The sequence below is a fragment of the Psittacula echo genome (genome assembly GCF_963264785.1).
Source record: "Psittacula echo genome assembly, chromosome: 6".
In the NCBI taxonomy this organism is placed as follows: Eukaryota; Metazoa; Chordata; class Aves; order Psittaciformes; family Psittacidae; genus Psittacula; species Psittacula echo.
This window is the reverse complement of record NC_137743.1, coordinates 60,922,826-60,948,313: the sequence shown is the minus strand read 5'-3', so window position 1 is coordinate 60,948,313 and position 25,488 is coordinate 60,922,826. Positions and strand designations below refer to the sequence as shown.

At 38.2% G+C, this 25,488-nt stretch overlaps 1 protein-coding gene across 3 annotated transcripts in view; it reads left to right on the top strand.

The window, feature by feature from the left end:
- Window positions 1–24,257, top strand: part of ADK (adenosine kinase) — a 307,364-nt gene extending 283,107 nt beyond the window's left edge. For all 3 annotated transcript variants that reach the window (XM_080620985.1, XM_080620983.1, XM_080620984.1), the window contains 2 exons: window positions 4,848–4,934; window positions 23,106–24,257. In XM_080620985.1, coding sequence (XP_080477111.1) covers window positions 4,848–4,934; window positions 23,106–23,230 — 212 coding nt within the window. In that variant the 3' untranslated portion in view covers window positions 23,231–24,257. The remainder of the gene's footprint in view (window positions 1–4,847; window positions 4,935–23,105) is intronic.
- The last annotated feature ends 1,231 nt before the right edge of the window (window positions 24,258–25,488 follow it).

Below are 25,488 nucleotides of genomic sequence, written 5' to 3'. Positions count from 1 at the left end.
TAACTTCTATATTGCTAGGTACAAGGTTTTCTTGGCTGCATGTTGAATTCATTAGAATACTGCATCATTTGTTGTGTATTATTAAAATATTTGGTTAGAAAGATCCCAAAGCATGTGGCTGACTTGCATCTCACTTGTTATGCTATTTAGCTCCATTGACTTCCACAAATAAATTCTTTATTTTTCTGACAAGCCATACATAGCTACAGCACCAGGCCAAAAAATGCACAGAACTAGATGGAGGAGAGGAGATGTTGCCATGCAAAACAAGGCAAACTTAATATGCACACAGAAAGTGCCAGGGGGGCTGGAGTGATCATCCAGTACAGCTATCTGAGAGTTCCAGCCTGAAAATGCAGAATCTCATTCTGTTTGCTTAGAAATGACAGGTTGAATCAGCACTGCCAGATTCGAAATACATCATCACTGCAAGTCTTAAGGCTTTCTAACCAGGGGTTCAGCATGCACTGCCCTGCTCCACATTGCCTTGTAACTTTAGACAGTGCTGTGCTGATATGGTGGGAGAGTTGCAGTATGTATTTGATATACATTATCAAGTGTGGTATCTTTGTGTGAAGTACAGCAAAATGGCATTTTTTACCTAGAAAAAAGAAAAAAAAAAAAAAAAAACAGGAAATGTAGTGTTATTCCAATGATTTTTAGAGATGAACCAATGTGCAGAAGAGGTACAGAGACTTGGAGCCTATAGGCTTCTGGGTTTTACTTTCTGGAGAGAAGTAAGAGCTCAGAATCATCCTGACTTACATGGGCTTCTTTCAAATACTTTTCTCATTACTTCGTACCTTATAGCTGCCCAGAGACATTTATAGGTTTTGAGTTCAGGTTTCTATGTTCTGTTAAGTTCTTCCTGTCTTCCCCCCACCTCTCCCCTCCTTTTTTTTTATCTGTTTTTGGCCCTTGATCTAAAGAAAATTAGAGAGGACGGAGGTGGGGAGGAGATGGGACAGAACTCTGTTTCACAGTTGTTCCTTTCTTTTACAAGTTAAATCTCACAAAAGAAACATGAATGTGTCTCCATCTTTTAAGCATCTGTCCTATCACTACCAGCCCACGGATCAAAAGATTAGCTGAGGAAATAGCTACACATTTTTGTATGTATTTTAGGGCTCCCTTCTTCCTTTGATTTTATTTTAATACAAAATTAAGAACACTCCAACATGTTGCCCGTAAGAGTTCTGTTACAGGTAATTAAATGTAAGTTTACACATTTAATCTACTTTCAAGAGCAAGAGAGACTGGTAAATGACCCAGTTAAGGAAAGTACTCCGCCTAATTGGATGTAATGATTGTTTGCTGGTGTTTATTACTGTAGTAAGAGTAGACTTGTAGTCTGTGATTCTAATTTGGTTTAAAGACAGACCTGTAGTATGTGCAGCTATCATCAGAGTTCAATTGTTTCAGTTAACATCATGAAATAGGCTTGTGTTCATTTGAGAGCTGGAATGTATTAGAATGGAAAGAGCACTGTTTTCTCAGTTAATATTGCTCTCCACTTACCTCTCCAGACTGTTTTACCCACAAAAATATCTTAAGCTTGATATGCTAGTGCATATTTTCACTTGAGGAAAATAAAGATAGCTTTCACATTTCTATGTACATAATGCAACAGGTTAGCAGTGATTAAATTTACCAGTAAGCTGATACATTCTGATTTATTTGTGAATATTGTCTTCAGCCTGTGACATCACCCCATTAATGTTTGATTTTGATTATTTCTATGTAATTCTAAAAGAGTTGAGTTCCTCTCTAATGTAAAATCATTGAGAGTTGAATCAGAGTCCCAAGATTTTAGATTTCATTAATGCGTGTTAGTAAAACTTCCCTAATTATAGACACCTTGTTGCAATTTGCACTCACAATTCTGGGCTTCCAGGAAATGATATCCAAGTGGAATGTGTTGTATCCCAGGGTGTGTATCACAGAAGATATTTGTTGCTTAAAAATAGAATACTGGATTTTATGCCCAGAGGAGCAGCACTTGGGCTTCAAAACACTTACGTAATTATTCTTTATTTCGTAAGCTCTCCGAATGATAAATGAAATCAGAACTGACTTCGAAAAGCAAGGCCACTGATGACCAGTGCACTTAGCCAAGGTGTCTCTGTGTTCACTGTGATGGATTTGAGAGTTTTATAATATAATAGATCACACACAAAAATGAAGTTAAAGCAACATTAAAGTCACAAAAGCAAGGATATTCAGAATGGAGACTTCTGCTTCATCTTAATTCACCCTGCTATGCCTAGTTGTTACAGAACACAGATTGGTAAGGTATGTTAACTATTTTTATGCTATGACACAGACATAAGGTAATTTAATGGCAGCTTTAATTCTGACTTCATTTATTGTGAAGGAAAGAAAAAAACAACCACCTCTATTATTTTGTTGTATCTTTCAATGTGTGTTATTACTAGCAATAGTTTAGTAGATGACACACTACTACTGTGCTAGTAGAAGTTCTCTTAAGGTCGTAGAAAGATCTTTTGCCTATTGGATGCTTGCAGATGGTACTATCTTTATAATGCAGTATGTGTTCCAAAGCCATGCTGGCTTCTTCTGAAACTTCAGTAATTCAAAATATGAGATTATTGCTCCTCTTGAAAATACCTAAAGTTATAGAGACAGAATGTATGACCCAGGTAGAGATGCAAAACTGTGATGGGGGGAGGGAAAAATGTTCTCATACCAGCTGAATTCCTTGATGTATTTGAGGTCTTAGACTTACTACCTCTACTGCAGAAACAATAGAATAAAAGCTCATAGTGCAGTACTTACCTGAAAGTACTAGAGGGAGCTGAGGGAAGGAATCAAGACAGAGGATGAAACGAAGGGAGAAAGATGATGGTGAGAACTCATTTCTGTTAGTCTGCTTGAATCTACTTGATGCCAATCCCCATTTGCAGCATTCAAAATATAATGTCTGTGTATTATTCACTCTCTGTGCCCAAACACACACATTTGTATGCATATGCTAGTGTCTGCTGTGTATTTAACATAGAACATCTGTGTGTGCCCATGCACACTTGGGAAGGAGGCAGGTTAGTTTATTACAATGTGTCTTCAACAGAGTTATCAGTTTGTTCATTGTTTTAGTATTATCTAGAACAAATCATATATACCTACTTATGAAGTGGATGAATACACTCTGCTCATCTGGCAGAGTTTAAAGTAGGACCTCTCTTTCTTGATTTCCAATTCAAATTAATCCTGTTAAAATTACTAAAAAACATTGCTCTTGAAGACTATCTTAAGAGCACAACACAGCATTGAAGCACATTTCTAAATAGCTTTCTTAACAGGATAGAGAGTAGGATGCACTGAGAACTGACTGAAGCCTTTTCTTTAATTGGAATATTCATCTTATGTTTTTCATTACGCTTTTTCCTTTGCCTCTCATGGATGGTTGTTGCTAATGCTCCCCTCCCCTCCTGGTGGGCCAGCCAACAGTTCCCTCTGGAGGCAGCATCATTATATCTGCCTGGTTCACTTAGTAGCAGATGGTGAAGAGCAGTAGAGCTGATACACTGCATTTCACAGAAACCAGGATCCTTCTGGTACCACTGCAGCATACACAGACTTGCCTGATTTGAGACTGTGAATTCTTTATATGCCTCCCAAACTAGGTTTCCTTGTTTGCTACTGTGTATGTCAGTATAAGAGTGATTTTTATAATCTGCTCTGTTGCTGGACAGTGAAGAAACTACTCATCTCCAGCTTTCAGCTACTGGAGAATCTATTTCCCGTTTTAGTCCTATTTTTACCAAAAATCAAAAGAAAACAGCTCTGGTGGTTTTCATTTTCACTGGTTGACAGGCTTTTCTTCCCCCTCCCCTTTTTTTAATTCCTGCTGTCTGCCAAAGGACAATCTGTTTGCTCTGAGACAGTTTAATGCATACTGACTACCAGAGGCAGAACTTCCATTGGCTCTGTTACAGGGGTAATTTACACTTTAACAAGGTATTGTGACAAGGTGGTAATTATATTTTTATCACGTCATTATGACATTACCACCTGGAAAGCCATAGCTGATTAATTAGTGGCATATATTAAATTTATAACCATAGAACTCTAAAGTTATCATACCTAAGTGGTGTAATTATGTTGAACTGTGGTGTGGCAGTGATCTGGAGGTGAAGATGCCGAGTATCCACCTATTGCAATAGGTTTAACGAGTGCCAGTAGAGGGCAGGGAGCTGCAGAGAAGGAAATATTTGAAAAGCAATGCTAAGGAAGAGGATGAAGTCATTGAAATCTTGAAACCAAATCTAGTCAGATGGCAAGCTGCAAAGCTTCTTACATATGTGGGGTTTTTTAAAAGATGTCATTTGAGAGCACTTTGATTTACACTAGTTTCTGCTTTTTAATTCACAGCTTTATTTAAGTTAGTTGATGTGGATTTTGGTTTTTATAGTGCAGCAATTTCTGTTGAACTTCTGGAGGCTTGGACTGGCCATTCTGGAGACTACATCACCCCTCTGCAACTAATAAGAAGCTTTTTCAGCAGGATGGGTTTTTCTTAGTCTTGTCCATATGTTTTATGTTTTTCCTTCTAATTTTTTTCCTCTTGCCCTTAATAATAGGAGATAAAAGAAATGAGGCTGGAAGCAATTAATGAAAATGTCCCAACAAATAGCTTGATCAAGTATGTTCCTGTATCCCTATGCAGTAAATACAGACAAAATTATAAATCGAATCTATTTTTATCCAAATTGTCATATTAAAGGTCAGAGCTCCAGTTCTGAATTGCTTTGATTTTTGCTGTTTGTTTTCTTTTTCAAAGTCATATTTCCAAGTAACTTATGTTTTATTCTCCTCTTCCACGGCAGAAAATGAAGTGACTACTTTCCCTGTGTTGGTGAGTGATCAGAGTGAAATTGTGGATACCAATGGAGCTGGAGATGCATTTGTTGGAGGTATTTCTTACTTCTTTCTCTTGTTTGGTGTTTATCATATTTTTCTCTCTGTATAAAATCTACCATTTTTTCATTTAACTGTCCTTCAGAATGAGCATCAGTTTTTTAGAGCTTTTCTCTGCATCCGGAAGTTGTATGATTTAATTAAGTTCTGATTTTCAAAGGGAAAGTGTATTCTATTACTTCAAAAATAATATGCCATTATGTTGTACTCTGGTAGTTTTCATGAGATTAATTGTATCTGTCAGACTGTTGCATAAACAAGCTGCATCAAGTACTATATAGTGTACAGAAATCCCTCCTGGCTTAAATGTTAACACATTGTTGTTCTTTAAAACAGGTTGTAGTGAATATTAAACAGTATGTTAATAAGTGAGCATAATGTTTTTTGATCATGTCGATTCTGGTAGAACATCTGCTTCCAATACAATTATTTGGACATCAGTAAAGAACACAAAGGGTTAATTTGTTAAAACAAACCCAGAAAATATCTGGCATTGCTTAATATCCATTTGCAAACTTACTATTTTTTTTGGCACAAGCTCTAAGGAAAAAAAGAGGATGTTATGTCTATGCCTGTTTTAAAAAATTATTCAATATAAGCCAAAACCAATCTAATCCAAAAGTTCTGTCACTCATTGTAACCTTTATACATGTTCTGTGATGCACTATTGCATCCTGAAGGCTCTAATATCCAGTATGTTGTAGCTCTAAGGAGCTCCATTAGTCACTAATTTACTGGAAACATTACCAAAGAGACTTTATAAATAGAATTACAGTGCTCAGTCTTGTAGCTGTGAAGGGGATAACAAGCAGAGTGTTACCGAATTCAAGCTTCAGAATTGTGCCCCTCTTCAAGAAAATATTCAACATAAGCTTGGTCTTCCATCCTTAATATACCACTTAAACCAATAAGTTTTCAGTATATCCTTAAATATGGCTGAAAATAGGAATGTTATTATTCGTCGCTTTGGTGCTTTGTGAATCAAAAAGAATAAAGCTAGAGGGAAACACGTTAGGTCATATTATTCATACATCTTTTAGTGCACGCTTGTCACTTTGTTGTTCATAAATGACAAACAAGACTAAATTTGAGCCAGTAACAGTGACTGTAATGTTCAAGTGCTTGTCCTTGTATACCTGTGCTCTGTGTAGCAGCTGTGCCACTAAGCTTCTGTTCTTGCCTACTTTGTTTTCAGATCCTGAAGATAAAGTAGTAACGGGAAGGGCACAGGTGGGATACATGGTAGACACCAACCAAGCTTTGCCTCAGCAGAAAGCAGCTTTTCATGTGTCTGTTATGTTTATCTCAGGCTGTACTTATTCTCAGTTCTTCAGATTTTAGGCATTTTGAAATAAGGGCTTTCTTTATTTTTTAATAATCCTACTTTTGTTCTTTCCTAATATAGCTGAAGGAAGACTATTGCAGCTAAATAATGGGGCTTTAAGCACTGCCTGCTCTTTCCTAACCCTTCCTCTTTAAATTACATCCTTTTCCCTGTCATAGTTGCTGTTTTTCTGTAGAAGGGCTAAAACATTGACTTTAGTAATTATACAGAATATTCTGAATGGAAAGCCTGATATAAGCCGCATCAGACTCTATTCAAAACTGCTACTGTCCACCAGCAGTGTAAGGAGTTCAGAACATCCTGTCAGGCTGGTCTTGGATCAGATGTGAGATTCCTTACTCCAAGGGGAAAAATTATGTGGAAAATGCTAAATCCTATTGGAAGAAAATAAAGAAGGAAAGTAAAAAGGTCTGTAAACGGTCAACTCTTCTTTGTCATTCTAAGTCTGTTTAGATAATGTGTCTGGATACAGCAAGCTTCAGTGTATTTGGAATAATCTTAATAAAGTTCCTGTATTGATGTTTATAAAGAGCTATTATTTTCCTCAGTTCCACTGAGGCGTCAGATGCTTTTGGTATAGCATTCAAGTGCAGTCCAGTGATAGTTCATTGTACGTTGTAGCATTGTACAGTTCTCCCTTGATACCAGGGAAAGAAAAGACCACAGCTGTTTTTTCCTCTATAGTGGAAGTTGGCTCAACAGTTGAAATCTCATTGCAGTTAGGCACTTAACCTGAGTATCAGTATGTGAGCTTAGGTTCTTGTTGCATGCTGTTTCTTTCTGCTGTGACTCAAAGCAACATGAACCTCAGAATATCCATAGTTCTTCTGTTAGCTTCTGAGATACCTTAGTTTTTCTCTGTCACCCCATAAATAAGAAATTGGTCATTTATTCTCCTCAGAGAACAGATTTTCCTGAGTGTAGTCCAGATGAGAGATTTGGAAGTCATAACAGTCTAGATACACAGCTGATTCTAGTCCTTAAATACTGTTGTCTCATTCTTCATGGAGTCATTTGATTTTCCTTCCCATATATAGGAAATAGGATACTGGACTGCAGAGGCTTTGATTTGGTCTGTGTTTCATTTGAGGGAAATGTCTGTATTCTATCTATATCACACTTTTCATGTGTTTTCAAAGTACGTATTTGCCACAGGAAAAGTTCTTTATTGTTTCCTTGCCAGAAAGCCCTATGCAGTAATCTTGGTAATACTACTCAACATATGTATCTTCTGTTGATTCTAGCATGGAGCCAGATGCAGTGTTATTGTCCTGACAGAATTTTTATAATGGGAATTTTTATATTGGGAACTTTTATATTCTCTTCAGTGTTTTTCTAGCTTCTTTCTTTGATTGAGGTTTTTATCAAGTTGTTACTACCTAGGCAACAGTACGTGTAATGTTTTGATTTTAGTGTCCTTGTAGTAAAATGTTTCAAAATTCATCCCTTAACTAAAAAATGCACTCAGTGTTATAATATAGTCTCCTGGAAACATAGTTCCTGTATTCAAACAGCAGAGAACAAGACTCCCATGGCAAAGCTTTCCATACTTCCCTGGGAATGGTGTATTAACATGCCTGAACAGTGGTTTTGCTGGAGCAAATGGCTTGGCTGAGAGGGGAATGTGGGATATAATGAGAACTAACCCCATCAAGCAGGATTTATTTTACATTAGGAGGTCAGGTTTGTTAGGTTCTATCATATTTTGAAAGGCCTTTAACGGAGGCACTCTCTTCCAGAAGTATAACTCACAGATTGTAAGGAAATGCCTTCTCAGTAATTACGCCAACTTGGCAAATCACTCCTCATGTTTCTCCATGTGAAGGTGGAAAATAAGAACTCTGGTTTGTTCTTTGTTTGGTTTTTTTTCTAGAACCTATCTAACTATTGAAGGTCTTTAAACTTTTCCGTGACTTTAAGGTTTCAAGATAAAGTTTTTGGGCACCTGTAACTCTGTGAGTTGATTCATGAGTTCAGCATTTCTGAATATGAAGCCACTGGCCTCCAAGGAGAACTAGCTCACTCCAACAGCTAGGAACAAGAAATAAACTGCATTCTTCAGTTGAAATATGTTTTTATTAAGTTGCCACCAGGAGTATCTCTGAATTTCTTGCCTTTTACTGCAGGCATCAAGTCATCTGCCACTCAGGCTGGTGCAACCAGCATGAATGAGAAACTGGGTTTTAACATTCCTGCAGGTATCTTTATGCTAAAAAGATTTCTCTAAACAACACTTACAGAATTTGACCTTTATTGCTTTCCAGCAACGAACTGCTTCCTTTTAGAACTTTAAGCAGTAATTATTTACTTCGTAGTGTCTCAGCACCTCTCGTGGATTTCAGGGGTACCACAGATTTTTGGTTATAAATCCCTGAAATACCCATAAATTTTCCCCCTCTGGGTTCTGATGATATTGACAAATCACTTGAGCTTTGCTGACATGGCTTATGTCACAAGAGTCCTCTAAATGGAATTACAGCCTTTGTTTGTAGAGTTTGGGAAACATTATGTTAACTCATTAAGTTAACATTTATTTATTTCTAGTTAGCCTCAGTTGGAACCTTTGCAATAATGATAATCAAAGCATGTTTAATGGCAATAAGTAGATTGAAATATGGACAGTTTTACCGTCTTACGCTTTCCTTTATGCCATCCTGCTCTATTTAGCCAGAGTAGGTTTGCCTTCTGTTTGGGCTCCCCTTTGTCCGTGCCACCATAACTAATGAAAACAATAAGCATCTTTTCTGATAGCTACTGCCATTGCTCCCTGCAAAGTCTCTCCCCTCAAATCTGTCTACTCAGTGGAACTGGGTAGAGTTTTCATAATAAATAAATAAATAGGAGAAAGTGTAAAATCGATGTTTCTTCAGGTTCTGCCAATATAAATATATTGAATTAGTAATCTACTGTGATTTAGTCATATAGTGCATGAAAAGTACTAGAGTATGAAATGTAACCACAAATCATTTTAAAGCAGGCTGATTAAGCAGTGACAGAATGATCACAGCAAGTGTATATTACTTAACACCATGCTATAAAGACATTATACCATTCTTAAGGAAAAGAAATCCTGAGATTGAAGGAGCTCTTCATTAAGCATTGTATGGTGCCAAATGTGAGCTGATAGCAGTTTGCCTCTGTTGGTATCAAAGCTGAGGTCAGTGGCTCAAACAACCTGCAAATTTTAAAATCACATTGTAGCTTTCATGTACCAATGAGTCTCATAAAGCTGCTAGCTGCAGTTTGAAAGCTACATTCAGAATTGTTTGGTGCACATACTTACAGAATAAGCAGTTCTCTCTTTCTTGTGAAACCCAGTGTGAATCTTATGAGATGGCCAACTACTGTCTCAGCTATCACAGAACTACTCTGATAGAATTCAGGGACAGCAACAAAAGATGAATTGTCCTCTTTTGTATGTGTCCTTGTGTGAGTGTGCCTCACGGCATCCCTATCTTTTCTTTAGAGACTGCAGGGCTTAGTGGAGATACTTCCCTCCTTTTGTTTCTGTTGCCAAACTGGCTCAATAAAGCCATTCTGTCATCTTTGGTATAAAGGTTAGTTCTAAACATTATTTTTCCATCTTAATCTAAATGCCTCTACAAATCAGATAAAGACCTTGGACTCCAAAGAGTTTGCCCAAAGGTTATTACATTGGTTGAATTATAGCCTGTTTTCATGAGGTAAATATGAATTATTTTCTAGATAATGACATCCAGCTTTGGTTTCAGAGCTAAGTAATATTTGGTATACTTCTACATTATCGAAATGTTAAAATATTATCATTAAAGTGCAACATTCTTTGAATATATTATACATATACATACATGTATGGTATAAAAAACACAGCACAAGAAATACAAATATAGGCTTGCAAAGAACCCAGAGTCAATAGAATAATTGCTTTTCCTTACTCCTCTACTATGAAAAATATGATGCAGTAATCTTTTGGGTTTTTTAATAGGTCTGGTTCTGTTTTCCAAACACACGAGTATAACTTTGGAATACCTTGACTGAAGCCAGTAGATTTAAACAAATATACTACTAATAAAAACTGAAACAGAGTAGAATCCAGTATAATAATTCTTATGTTGTTGTCTGCATAATTCCATCATTTATATACGAATCCAGGAATCTTTAAAATAAAAAAAAAAATCTAGGTGGGATTTAACATGATATGAGATGGCCCTGTTCGAAGCAAGTGACGTCCAGAGGTACCTTCCAACCTAAATTGTGCTATGATCCTATGAGTTATATTTCTATAGGAATTAGGTTCCGAGTTGCCATTTCCTGCTCCTCTGAAAATCCCGCCTCGGTCATCTTCAGAGGACAGTGTTGGCGGCTAAAGAGTAGAAGCTGACGAATTAAAAAATGAAGCTTATACAATGGGAATTCCATCTTCCCAGAATAAATCTGATAAGGGCAAAGATGGACTGTATTCATGACTTTGTCTATTAAGTCCCTTATATATTTCATATGTAGGAATTGTGTAGGTTTGTTGCATGAATATTTGCTGTATAGTGGCTATAGCAGGAGTGCTAAACATGTCGAAAAGATCTGATAATGCCTTCAGCAGAGACAGGTGGCTTGAACAGTTTGTCAGATTACTAAATTATGAGTAGGATTGTGACTATATTAAGGAAAAAATTCCTTAATGCATTTATAGGACTCTTCAAGATTGTGGACTCATAGAATCATAGAATGGTTTGGGTTGGAAAGGACCTTAAGATCATGTAGTTCCAACCCCCCTGCCACGGGCAGGGACACCTCGCACTAAATCATGTCACCTAGGGCTCTGTACAACCCGGCCTTGAACACTGCCAGGGATGGGAACATTCACAACTTCTTTGGGCAACCTGTTCCAGCACCTCAGCACCCTTATAGTGAAGAGCTTCTTCCTTATACCTGGCCTGAAATTCGCCTGTTTAAATTTAAACCTATTACCCCTTGTCCTGCCACTACAGTCCCTGATGAAGAGTCCCTCCCCAGCATCCTTGTAGGCCCCCTTCAGATATTGGAAGGCTGCTATGAGGTCTCCACGCAGCCTTCTCTTCTCCAGGCTGAACAGCCCCAACTTTCTCAGCCTGTCTTCATACAGGAGGTGCTCCAGTCCCCTGATCATCCTCGTGGCCTTCCTCTGGACTTGTTCCAACAGTTCCATGTCCTTTTTATGTTGAGGACACCAGAACTGCACACAATACTCCAAGTGAGGTCTCATGAGAGCAGAGTAGAGGGGCAGGATCACCTCCTTTGACCTGCTGGTCACTCTCCTTTTGATGCAGCCCAGGATACAGTTGGCTTTCTGGGCTGCGAGCGCACACTGAAGCCGGCTCATGTTCGTTTTCTCATTGACCAACACCCCCAAGTCCTTCTCTGCAGGGCTGCTCTGAATCTCTTCTCTGCCCAACCTGTAGCTGTGCCTGGGATTGCTCCGACCCCCCAGGTGTAGGACCTTGCACTTGTCATGGTTAAACTCCATAAGGTTGGCATCAGCCCACCTCACAAGCGTGTCGAGGTCCCTCTGGATGGCATTCCTTCCCTCTGGCGTATCAACCGAACCACACAGCTTGGTGTCATCGGCAAACTTGCTGAGGGCGCACTCAATCCCACTGTCCATGTCACCGACAAAGATGTTGAACAAGACCGGTCCCAACACCGATCCGTGAGGGACACCACTCGTTACTGGTCTCCAACTGGGTATTGAGCCATTGACTAGTACTCTCTGCATGCGGCCATCCGGCCAATTCCTTATCCAGTGGGTGGTCCATCCATCAAATTTATGTCTCTCCAGTTTACAGACAATGATGTTGGGGGCAGCGTCAAACACTTTGCACAAGTCCAGGCAGATGACATCAACTGCTTTGCCGCTATCCATCAGTTCTGTAGCCCAAAGAAGAATCTGTTTTCACTAAAAACATTGCAGAGAAATGAAATATTTCTCTTATTTTATTTTCCTCTCTGTATGAATCTGTGTTATAAAAACTCCTCTTCCTCTTGTACTCTCCACCCTAAAACATTTTAGTTTTATTGAAACAGGAGTTCAAGGAGCTAGAAACAGTTCTTTACTGAACAGCAGGAATATGGTATCAGAAGCTACTTAATCCACTTACAGTGGTCTTTAATTTGTATATGGTTTTTATACTTGTTTAAGATACCTTGGGAAGTTGTCATCATTGTTTAGTCACATTTGATAGAGAGAAATGCAGCGGATGAAATATCACTGCTGTGAAATGCTGCCTTCTGGTAACACCAGAGCTCTGAGATGCAATTTTTTTGCCAGTTGGGAGTGAGGCATATTTGTTTGGTGATATCTATTAAATATGTATGTCCATGTGACTTTTTTGTGGCTGATTTTTGTTAAAAAAGAGACAAGAGGATACTACTTTGAATTGTTTGTCTTTTCTTTAAAGTAAAGATAAATGTTATAACAGAAATCAGCACTCTCTCAGTCTTCATTTATACAACATGGGTGGCTAATTGCCTCTGAGCAATCCTGTTGTTACTGAGATCATGGCTGATGAGATATGAAGCTTTGAAATAAAAATACCTTGTTAATGTCATCAGCATTTGACTGACAGCCCGTTTTGCCCATCTTTAATACTCCTGTTTTATAAACAGCATACATGAGTATAATAGCTGAGCTGCAGATAGGGCATCAATCTTTGCTTGCTAGGGGATAACTTGTCAACACGTTCATGACTTACCGTCTGTGTGTTCTGATGGCATTCGTAACTCTCTCAGATAAATATCACATCTAAACCTAGGCTATTAGGTGGCCACGTTATCTCTGTAACTAGCCTTCTACAAACTAGAAAATTACCATTATGTTCCTAGTTGATTTTTCTCAGTCTCAGCTACAGGCACACCATTATCCTGATCAATAGTGTAGCCAGTCGCTAGTAATTTCAACATTAGTACTGGCACAATTTAGAATATTGCTGCAGTTTGAGTTGCAGCTACTTAAACAAAACCATAAAAATAGATACCACTCGGGAAAAACATGGACTATTCCTGTTTTCTTTTTAATTCCCTACTTCACTTTTTGCCAGTTTACATTCAAAATTATTTCTTAGGAAATAATATATTCTTTTTTGCTGGCATTATACTTAAAACTGATAGCAGGTGTTGTCCAAGTATAATTTAATTGTGATTCCATCTGGTTTAATTGTTTTGTTTTGATTGCTGCTTTTTATCTTGGTTTCTAACTGTTCATGTGAATTTTATTACACATGCATTTTTTATCAAAATGTAGTAACTTGCATATGGTGATTCACATTTTCATCTATACAGTTTAAAGGCAACCCAGAAAAACACATAGTAGAATTATTGTAAGCCAAAACATTACTATACTTACTGTCATTTTTCAAATAACATGTAGAAGTGAGATCATAGAAGGATCAGTACCTGGAATTAAAAACCCTCAGAAGTTTCTAAGTAGACTGAAGCAGGGCTGGCTCCTTCTAGCCGATGTGTCTCTTTTCCTGCCAGTGACACCATCAGCGTTACAGGAGCCCCAGTATACAGCAAGAGGATTAATATCTTGCAAAATTGAGTTTTGAAAGGCCTAATTTACCTCACCATAAATCCAGTGACATTCTGGACAGGCTTTATGAGAAAAGAGCATCAAATGGCTTGCGTACATTTTGCAAAACAAACCTTCTGTGTTAAAAATAGATTTTCAAAACCAATTATGAAGTTCCAGTTTTTTGCTGTAATAGCTATGGGACAATTACAAATTGACTTAATGCCTCAAAGCAAATCATCACCATTTAAAATACTTTGTCATGCGTACTATCCCTATCCTCATAGCATTTCATTTTATATTAATGTGTCATGTGTTAGAAAATCATGTAATGATAAAGAAAATGTTCATGTGGAAGGTTAGAAATTACTTTAATGAGTTATTATTACCTTGCTCACAGATTGTTGGTAATATTTTTGTGTTATTTTAATGTATTCTGAGTAGAAACAGAGGCACTAGTCAGATTTTATCATCAAGAACATTCCCCTGGGAATCAGGGCAGGATATAGTCCCCTAAGAAACGATGTGTCAGATTAAGCTGATGCTGTATTCGCAGGAGATACAACACCACACAATGAAGTATAAAAATACACTGAAATATGTTATCTATTTTACATCTAATATGACTTTGTGTGATGCTATGGAGATTGACACAGTGACCATAAAAACACGCTGTGGTGTTAGCTAACAGGCTCTTCACTCACCTTATAGCTGCCTCTGTTGTATAATAGAGTGGTAACATCCCACACACATTGAAATGGGCTCATACTTGAAGTGGGAAGATGGCAAGGTTGCGATCAGAAAAAAATAAAAGAAAAAACATGGTCCCAGTTGAAAGGAGTGGTAGTAGCAGTGCTTATAGGTTGGTTTAACACTCATCTCTGACTCTACTTAAAGGGACATTACTGTTATTGGTGATCAGTTTGATTAGTATCAATCCAAGGTAGTAACAGATATTTAAAAAAGCAGAAGGAATTAAATGACATGCAGTCAATAAATGTATAGGCTGTCTTGCTACTGTATTCCCACTGCACTGGGTGTTCTTTTTGATTCTCTGCATACTGCTGGTTTGACTGTGTGGAAATATACCTGCAAATAAAACCTTACTGCAAGATGGTTGTTCTGCAGGCACAACTTCAAATTTACTAGCTTTTGTGTATGTGAATCTCAACTGTGAAGTTACATTCACAAAATGTTGCCTTTTTGTGCTTAAATATATGTTAAGAACTGAGTACAGGATAGTACATGTATTCCATTTTGTTAAGCTTAGAACTTCGTTATTTCTACATTAAATTAGTGAAACTCTCTTCCTCTTACTTCAAGCAGTAGGTAATCTGCACCATTTACTGTCAATAAAACAGATCTGTTTTGAGGTTCAAAAGGCTTTCTTGAGTACTAATAAAAGAAAGCTAATGTCATTCTGCTGCCTCAAAATGGCTAAGTCGAATTCAGTCTTTTGAAGAACACTTCTAGGAAACTTTCTAGGAAATGTTTTTAGGAAAAGCAAAGAGAAATACCAGCCTGGAAAATAGTTTCTCAGATAGCTGGAGAAGATGCTTCCAATGAAAATATCTGTATTTGATTTGGCATATACAGTGCCTTCAATACTCCTTGTAAGCTTGGAGGGCGGGGATTTTTTTCTTAATCAAATGTTTTTCCCTGATCCTGGCTGTTGGAGACAAGCCCAAAGCCCCAAGATTCTGATCCAAAAGGTAATTTCCCAAAGGTCATCATGTGGACTTAAAAATGAAAAATAAGAGCAAACCATCTGAAGTTATAACATTATCAGTTTTTTCCATACTTCTTTCTTGGAGTACATTTGTAGACTGAAATTATTCTTTTCTTGGACCATTAGAAGCATTGGGGAGTTTTTACAGCGGTGATATGCATGGGGTTATAAATAGATGATGATTAATGTGGAGAGTGTCACAGCAGAAAACACTTAAGCCTATCCTTAAGCTGTTTCCCCTAATGGTGGACAGTACTTAGTCAAGGCATAGGCCAGTGACAGGAAAAATCCCATCAGTCACAGTAGGCTTCAAATCAGGATCTAAATTTTCTCCATCCATTGCACTGCCTTCAGGACCAAACCACTATAGAGTTACAACCACATTCCTACAATGCACAGTGACACCAAAGAAACAAGACTGCTAATTTTCCTTAGAAAGAGTCTCTGATGGGCCCAAGCATCTATACAGGTCCTGGGAAGTATGATGACACCTTATTCTACGAGCTGCAGTGAACTGGCCCAATAGGTCCTAACAGTGAAAACATATTTGCAATGCAATAGAATTATTCGGACTTGAGTAACTGATTCCTAATGGAATAAAAGGGATGTACTGGAGTTTTATTTATTTTTTTATTGTCATATTTTTGCAGGAATCTTTCATTAACATTTTCCATATGTAATCACTTAAAGCATTAGAGTCTGAACTCTTGCTTGCTTTGTGTATTCAGCACCTCCTGTCCATTCCAAGAAAAGGCTGCTAAACTGAAAACATTCCTTTCGCTTAATCACAGTTGTCTAGTAAGTGCAACACTGTATTATTTGCCTGTTTCCATAAATGACTGTATAACCTCAGACTAAGGAAGACATACACCCATCTGAGTGATCCTTACAAAAATTCGATGCGTTAAAAATGTATCATTAAATACAGAAAGCCAAGAGGAATAGGGACAGCAGTACCAATGCTAACTGCTTTTCTTGAAAACATGCTTGGGTTAGTATTCATGCTGGTGATTAGAAAATAAGAAGCTTGTGTAAGAGGGGTGAATATAGTGAAATGCCTTTAGCATGTGACCATTTTATAAATAAATATAGACTTACGAAGCATTTTATTCGTGATCTCATGGTTTTGTCATTCTTTGGAAGTAAAAATATTGACATTTACCAGGCTGTTTGTTCCAGCTTTCTGATCTCCTGCAGTTTATTTTTATAACAACCTTATCGATGAGCCTCTTACTCAGCTCTCTAGGTTTAACTGAGTTGAGTCGATTTGTTACCACAGCTTCAAGTAGCTGTTACAGAACAAGCGAGACATCCTAATAAAGCTGTAAACGTGTTTACTCAAACATGGTATTGATTTTACTTGGAGAGGGAGAAGCTAGTGCTTAGCATGGTGTCAGGGAGGATGAATTTAACTGCAGTTTTTCATTGTCATCTGTCATGGTTGTGAAACGCTAAGTGAAGCCACAAGAGGATAATTAGAATTGCCAGAAATTTAGCCCCTAAAATCAGTTAACCACTTGAGATTTTTGTAGTTTAATTAGTTTTTATTAAAACTTTGCTCCAGTGGTATAGTCAGGAAGGGTTTTCTAATGCTCTTTTCAGTGAGAGTGAGATTTCAAGGTTGCCACTTGTTAGATATACATCTTAAATGACTGTTTTTCTGAAAGGGTTGGTAACCTTTTTCGCTCACTTGTAATTAGCCTGGCACTAGAGTTCTGTAGAAGCACAGAGCCATTTCGTTTTAAAAGAGGGGGAAAGACACTTGTTTGTACACATTTGTAGTTAATAACATCTGAGTACATGCATGGAATAATTCTTGCACTAAATTTTGAGAGAGGAAGTGCTAAGGTGTGTGAAGGTTGAAAGAAGTATGTTGCATTTGAAGATGCTTACATTTAATTTGTCTTATATACTGTAAGCCTAATGTGTCATACCACAGTGCCAAAAAACATGACAACAGGAGCCAAATCCCACCCTTCATCAAAAACGTTTCCATTTAGAATAGCCAACATTCGGTTTGATAGCAATGGGCAGGGCCTCTGGCTTACAACAGTTCTTGGCTGTAATATCCACCATCTGCCACAAAATTAAAAAAGGAGAAACCTCAGTATGTTGACGTACGGCCATTCAGTGACTATATTGCAGAATCATCCGATGCCAACATCTTTTACAAAGTCTATTCTGTCTGGTTGGCTATTGGCGTCAGCGTTGCTAACCACCTGATTACAACTGACCAGACTTGTGCTACCACGTTAACCCACTCCAACAGCGCTAAAAGACATCCAAAAAAAGCCTCAGTCATATCAGCTACAAGGCTTTAAATTGCTAGGGTAATGTTTCTTGAAAACTGCATCTTCCCACACTGCTGGCCTGGAAAGCTAGTGGGATCACATAAAAATAGATGAGCGTTTGAGCAACTGTGATAAATGCTGCATATGAACAAGAGTGTGAAAAGGTGCTTGCAACTGTCCCCCATGGTGGAATAACACCATTTTAAAAAAGGCAGTTCACAAATTAAGCTGTAGAAACTTTAAATACAAAAAAGAAAAAGAGGCGACAGCTCAGCTGTTCATGATCCTTTCTGTGCCTGGGACCATTTTGCTGGTGAATGGCCTGGCTAGTGTGGATTATATTAGGTGCTTCAGGGTTCAGCTGGAAGAGGATTATCTGGGAACATCATGTAGCAAAAATGGTTTTGAGGGGCTCTGAGTCAGGGTCAGCTTGTAACTGTTTATAATTAATGCAGTTGATAATTGCTTTTTTCCTGCTTTTCTCTCTTGCGTTTCAAAACATACATTCATTTCGCTGTGGGCATTTTATAAAAGGTTGGAAGTGTGAGAGAAACTGCAGAAAGACGAGTACTGGGGGCGCTGGGTGTCGGAGGCTATAAATGGATTTCCAGCCAGCATTAGTAATTAACAGTCATTAAAATTAATTGTCAAGTGTACAATTTGAAATGAAACATTTGGCTTCAATATGAGCTGTTTTTAAGTGTTGTTAAATCGTTACTGAAGCAAACCAGAACTGTTTTAAAATCTCCACTACTGGACTCCTACATTCCTACTCTAGCTGCACTAGCACTAGGCGATCATTCAGGATTACCACTGATATTCGGAAAACAAAACTTTCAAAGAAATCACTGATTTCAGTGGAATTTCCTCTGAAATGTCTATTTTGCAGGTGCAAGAAAATTAACTTGTTTCTCCTTTAATGATTCTTAAGTGCTACTGAGCTCTTAGAAGTAACAAAGTAACCACAACACCTTTTGTGTCAGTCAGTGGACTAACAATTATAAACGTTGTTGAGCACATGTAGTAAGGAAGCTGGAGATAATAAAGATTAACTCTCAATTATTTCAGGCACAGTTCTCAGAGCAAAGTGGTTTCAGAAATGCTTTTTTCTACTGAGCAGAAAAGAAATAATTATGGGCCAAAAATAGCTATTGGTGTGTTATAATCAGTTCTGTCATCTGTGAATGCAAATACATTTTGTACCACTCTAAGGTTTAAAGCAGCTTTTGAAGCAAAGCTGTCTTTGCCTTCTAGGAAGACAAGTGGGATGAATGGGACACAGTTCCAAGTAAGTTCTTATTGTGACTAGGTACAAGGTGGTTACTTGGCTGTCCATGCCTGAGGGGCACGAAAGGCATCTCAACCTACTCTGAAAGCTTACTGAGATGGCTAATTACAGTCATCTACCATTACAGGATGCTAGACATCCTGCAGCTGCTGTTTCTCTTACTCCATAAACAATAATCACCTTGGATGTCAGGGTAGGAGGCAGACAAGTGGGAAAGCCTTGAGTCTGGTTCTTGTCTTTGTGTTCTAGTGTGAAGAGAACAAACAGTACACAGTGAATGTAACACTGTTCACAGCTTCAGCAGTGTAGAAATACACTAAGTGCAGAACAGCTGCAATTAGAGGATGGTAGACAGTATCACCTGAAGTTGTTTTGGTAAAATAATTGAAGCGAGGTTGTCTTGTATAGCCAAAATATACTACTCCTTTCTGCACTGCATTCCAGTGATAGCCAGGAACTAGTTCAGGCTGTGGCAGAAGTTAAAATAGCTGCTGAGCTACTTAAGTATGTGCTGGGATGATCTAGTTCTGTGATTCCAGGCCCTTGATACAGGATCAGAGTTCAATCCTGGCCTTTCTGTCTGTGAAATTGTAGGAGGAGTGTGAAGTCTGAAGCCATGTTCACTTATCTTTTAGCATTTCCAGTCATGGCACCTTTAAGAGATTACAGCCTTCACATGCTTGTCATCTTCCCTCCACCACCCTGCTAGCTGGTAGAGCTGTTTGAGTACTCACTAACCCACTTCAGTTTAAATCAGCTGGGTTAGGAAAGATCTACTATTCAACAGCTTACTGTTTAAAGTAATATGGCTCATTTTGACAGAGTATCAGGTTATACAAGCAGCAAAGAAGGATGGTGAAAAACAGATGGGACACTAACTTCTTCATCTGGAACTCGAAGATCTGAATCCATGCCTTGAGAATATGACTCATGGGATTTGCATCACAGTACCTTATACTCTGGAGGAGGCAAACTCTGAATTATATTCTGACCATGTTGCTTTTTACAGCGTTAACTAAAAAGAACATTCTGCAGCTAAGGCAGCCAACCTGATAGAGCTCTTTGCTTCCCTGCTCAAACAACAGTGCTTTCTGGTGTTCCCTCGGGGTCTGCTTTGCCAACTGCCTAGTTTTAGTATGTAATGTAGTTCTGTGTTTGTAATATGTGTGTTTGTATTGTCATTCAATGCGATATTGTGTCAGATACTGCTATTTCTATTTCATCTATGAAACACATGCCTTTTAAGAGAAACTCAACAGACAAGAATGGTTTGAGGGCAAACTCCCCACTGCAGTTTCTACATATCTCATATATGACAGCTATACTTAATGTCATTTCTCCACCACTCAGAAATCACAAACATCTCTCATTTCTATCCCCAATTAGAACAGGGTGGTTTTTTCACCTGATTCTGCTTTCACTTAGATCAGAATAAATAAGAAGTAGCTTCACTGAAGACAAAAGACACATACTAGCTTGAAACCTCAGTGAGCCTGGGAGGTGATGACAGTCTCAATCTAGTTGGTATTGAAAAATAATTCATGTCTTATGGTTTTTTGCTCCTTGGATTTTCTCATCTTCATAGATGTTTGATGCCTTGATCATAAACATAGAAGACAGTTGTTCTTTCTTCTATAAACCCCTCTCTGAATTCATGCTCTGCACAAAACCTAGCCTCGTGTTTGCCTTTGGAGGCCTGCCCAGTGCATCTTTGATACTTACTGAGTTAGAAATGGACTGTCTTAACAGCCTCATTTTACATACAGTTACAACTTGCTCTCAAGTTTTAATCGCCCAGAAGCACACTGGCAAGCTCCTGCCTCCCAGGCAGTTTAAATTTGATGATTGACATTCTCCACATATCCAAGAAAGTTTCTCCTAAGAATGCATGCTAATTAAATGGAGAGCAGACCATTTTCATCTTGTTATTCAGAAATGGTCTGATTTCTGCCAGGCATGCTGTTTGGATTTCTCAACTGTTACCCAACTATTACAGCTGGACCATCCCGACACAGTTGTGTTGTCTGTCATCCCTGACTGCCATCAGTGATAGCACTCACAGCACAATTTCTTCCCTGTTTCAGATTTTCATCTTTGTATACTGAAAACTCTTGCCTTCTTCACTTGTGCTTATGGACTTAACTTTTGGTGGTGAAGCAGTCATTTTTTCCCAGCTCCTGTCAGTCAATATCTGTGAAATTTCAGCTAATATGTAGTTCTCTAGAAAAGTATTGATGTCAGAAACATACGAGTTTTCTCCTACTTGTCATCTAAAATGCCTGCTTTCTATGGCCTCCCTACTTCAATGAAAAGTATTTGATTTATAGATTTAGTAGTTTCAAACTCTTCTCCCATTCAGTGCAGTTTAGAGAAAACTATACGTCAACTAAGCTTCTTTTCACTATCAGTCATGACTGAGAAGCCAAGATAGATCTTGGCAATTCATGAAAATGGGGTCTTTTCTCACTGGCATTATCCTTTGTTAATCTAACCTTATTTTTCATGTTTGACATGATTTTTAATCTTGAAGGAACAGACATTATTGCATAGGATGAAATATTTTTATCATCTCCTAAAAATATGCTGCAATGTGCCACAAAAGGAAATATTTACAAAAGGAGCACAGGTTAAATGGGAACATCACAGTATAATGTAGAGTCTTTGTTCTAGTAGTAACCAAGCTGAACAGAGAAAGTGTATTTAAAAGCAAGCTAGCAAAACATACCATCTTTGAATCAAAATTTGTAATATGTCAGAAATTGGCACCTATGAGCTACATACATAGTACTTATGAGAGACATAGTTTCAGTATTAGGTTTGTACTGTCAAGGCCCAAGGCCTGTCAGACCATGACACAGGAACTTGAAATGGTGGATGAAAGCTTTAAAAAGAACATGTTCCAGCTTGCTAGAATTCTGAATTTCCTGGGCAAGTCTCACTTTCCTTCTGTGATTGGATGAGGAAGAGAGATACATCTGAAAGATATTAAAAGTGGGATAAAAGTGAATAAAATATTACCTCTAGAATGGCAGAGTGGAGCTTTAAATTATAAGAGACTAAGTTTACTCTTCACATCTTGAAAACCTCTTCCAAATCTAAAATATGTATTTCACCTCTTCCATAAGTTCTGTTGTGCTTTCAGTCTCAATAGTTTCAGCCAAGACAAAACATTTCAGAAATGAGGGACTCAATCCATAAGATCCCTGGTGACACTTGTACTTAACTTTTCCACGGACCTTTTTAGGACTCTGCATATATTCCTTTAAAGAGGTGCTCTGGTTTTCAGAACACTCAGCTCCCAGTGATTTCTGGTTTTCTAAGCTATGCATTCTAGGGCTTTGTTAGCTCAAGCAGGTAACCAAGTGCCTCCATCTGAGTGGTGCTTGGTTCTACCTACGGTTTCTGTTTACATAGCTGTCTGACCTTGCTAAGAGGTACCCACTGTTTCTGAAGTCTTAGGTTAACTTTCCCATAATCAAGGGCAGCAGATGTAATCTCGCTTTCCTCCTCAGGTACAGATTTCTCACCTTTTTATCATTACGAACACCTGTAACTGTGAATATAGATGATGTTTATTTGTTATGTGCCTTTCTCTGAGAAAAGCTTGCAGAGTGACACTTGTGTAGGGCTGTAGCTGTAGCCAGTATGATCAGAATGAGTTCCCTTTAGCAGGAAAAACCTTCTTTGTTTTTAAAATTATATTTGAGGAATCAAGAGTTTTCTCTGGTAAAGAAGAGAGCAAGCACTCTGGTAAAATCATTTTGTGGGCACTAATAAAGATCAGTCTTGACAATCTTTAAATTACTTGAAACTACCAAACAGATAGAAATAACAGCAGCAGCAGGCCACTCAAGCAGGCACACACTTAAACTAGACTATGTACATACAGTTACACCAGTATTGCAGTGCTTTGCCCTGTGACAAACTGATACACTCAAAAAACTCCTAATCTGACCATCTTTCTTTTCTTCCTCTCTTATTTTGTTCCACAGGCTTTCTCTCACAGCTCGTCTATGACCGGCCAGTGACCGAGTGCATCCGGGCTGGACATTATGCAGCCAGTGTAATTATCAAGCGTTCAGGTTGTACCTTCCCAGAGAAGCCTGACTTCCACTGATACTGGTGAATTGGAGGGATCAAGAGTAACTCCCACGTTGCCATGGGAATGCTGCCTAAATTTTTCCTCCTTCCCTTTCCTCACCTTTCCAATTACCTGCATCAACGCTTCTGTACTTCTCTTCATTGTATTCTAACCAAAATATGTATTTCTACAGTGTTTTCCTTTTCATACCACTACAATGTCTCAATAGTCTTAACTTTTGGAAACAGTGCTAAGTGAAGCTTATTCTCTCATCCGTCAGGAAAAATTGTTCTATTTACACAGTTTATAAGGAAGTCCCTTGTAAATGACACTGCTGATTAACACCATTAAAATACTTTGGTTGAATTACCTAGTTTGTATCCAGCTGCGGCCAAATCCTGCTCAGCTTACATGAAATCAACAGACCTGACTTTATTTGTCACTTAACGTTATAAACAAAGAATTGTTATTTCTATATAGTGGAGTCACACTAGTGTAAAGAGCAGTGTAAATGTCTCAAGAACTTCCCTACGTATTCAAGTGTACATGATCGGCCATCAGATCCAGCCCAGCAGCCACAAAAGTGAGTAGTAATTTTGTCAGTAATTTAAAGACCTGATCCAGAGCTGATGTCATTCAGTTGTCTTGCGCTGCTGCTAGTAGCTTTGGGTCTGGCATGTGAGAGGAGGGTCTGGCCACTCCAGGTACAGTCACATTCATCTGTCAGGTGAGCTAGCAGATAGGTACTTTCAGTGATTTCAGGGCAGATATATAAGTTGGTGATGAACATAAACATACAGATAGATCCTATCTCCTCCATGTGAGCTTTCTAGAGGCTGTATTAAGGTACACATAGTGAAAATGAGGTACAGAAATATTTATGCAGGATATATCGACAGGATATGCCAAATGGAATCTCTGAAACGCACATTCTTAAACTTTTAATTTACTTTGGATAATTAAGCAATATGGTGGATTTTGTTTGTATTTACAGTATTCAAAGAGATGATCTGACACTGCATTCATTACTTTGCTATGTAATTTGATACTGATAAATAAAAAATTGTCATACAGTAACTCCTGGTTTTGTATTGGTATGTGTCTGGTTTTCCTCCACCTATCGTACTGAAATGGGAACAAGAAATGGGTGCTTAATCTACATGCTAGATCTCAACATTTCATACAGGACTTTCTCTGTCCAGGTGGGTGTTCAAGGGTTATCTCAGCAGTAAGAAAGGGAAGGAATATCAGTTTGGTGTTTGTACCACAGGAGAGATGAAAAATTAACGGATAGGGTTCACCAAAGAACATTAACTCAGTGCAGGCTTTGCAATTTATTGCATAGCATGGAACAAGGGATGCACAGAGATTAGATGTTGTTATTACAGTTTGCGTATTGCAGTGAGCATGGGGAGAAATAAGGCTGTGATCCTGATTCCCTTGTTCGGTCCAGTATCCGGTCTGATACATTGGACACCAGGCTCTTTCATTTTAGAGATCACCAGGTGGGATCCCTGCAAGTACATCAAGGAGCTTCAGCCATTTCTGAAAATCCTCATGGGGCCATGGAACTCCATTGCTACAAGTGCATCTTAAGTGCAGTCTTTTCTTCAAGGACTCAAGCTCACAGTTTCTACCTAAAACAGGTTGCATGTACAGGCCTTGTGTATCTATGAACCTACTTATGAACAGCTTTGTGCAAGTAAGACTTGTCTGGTTTCTTCATAGTGCTACTCGAAAGAACTTTGGACTTGCATCTCATGTTCTAGCATAGGAGAGAGGAAGAGGGATGAGTATGTTGGAGTGAAAATGAACTGAAAGAGGCTACAGTGCGCATGGTCTTCAGGCTTTATGTGTTGATCAGAATAATGTTATTTTTTACATCACGTGGTTAATTTTTAGTTCTTTAATTTGACGTATCTATGTGATATATTTTAATCAAGAAAAGATGATGGGCTGAGGAAGGATGTGTTGCAGTCACTGCTTTTATGTATGCTCACATATGCCACACGATGCTTATTGCACGAATTTGGCTGTAAGTGGTTAAATTTGCTGTTCCCTTTGCTCTGCATCCTTGATGCTTTCCTTTCCTTTTGAAAAAAACTTTATCAATGTCCTGGCCAGATAATTAAGGCCCATTTAAAACAGAATATAAATATATAAACATTATACCAATCAAAATACAAGACAGCATGACTAGTGTAAAGGAAGCGAGGATAAGTAACGACAGGTAGCTATAGCAGGGGATCTTTCATCCTTCCTTTCTCTAGGCTAGTACTTGTTTTCAATTCAGG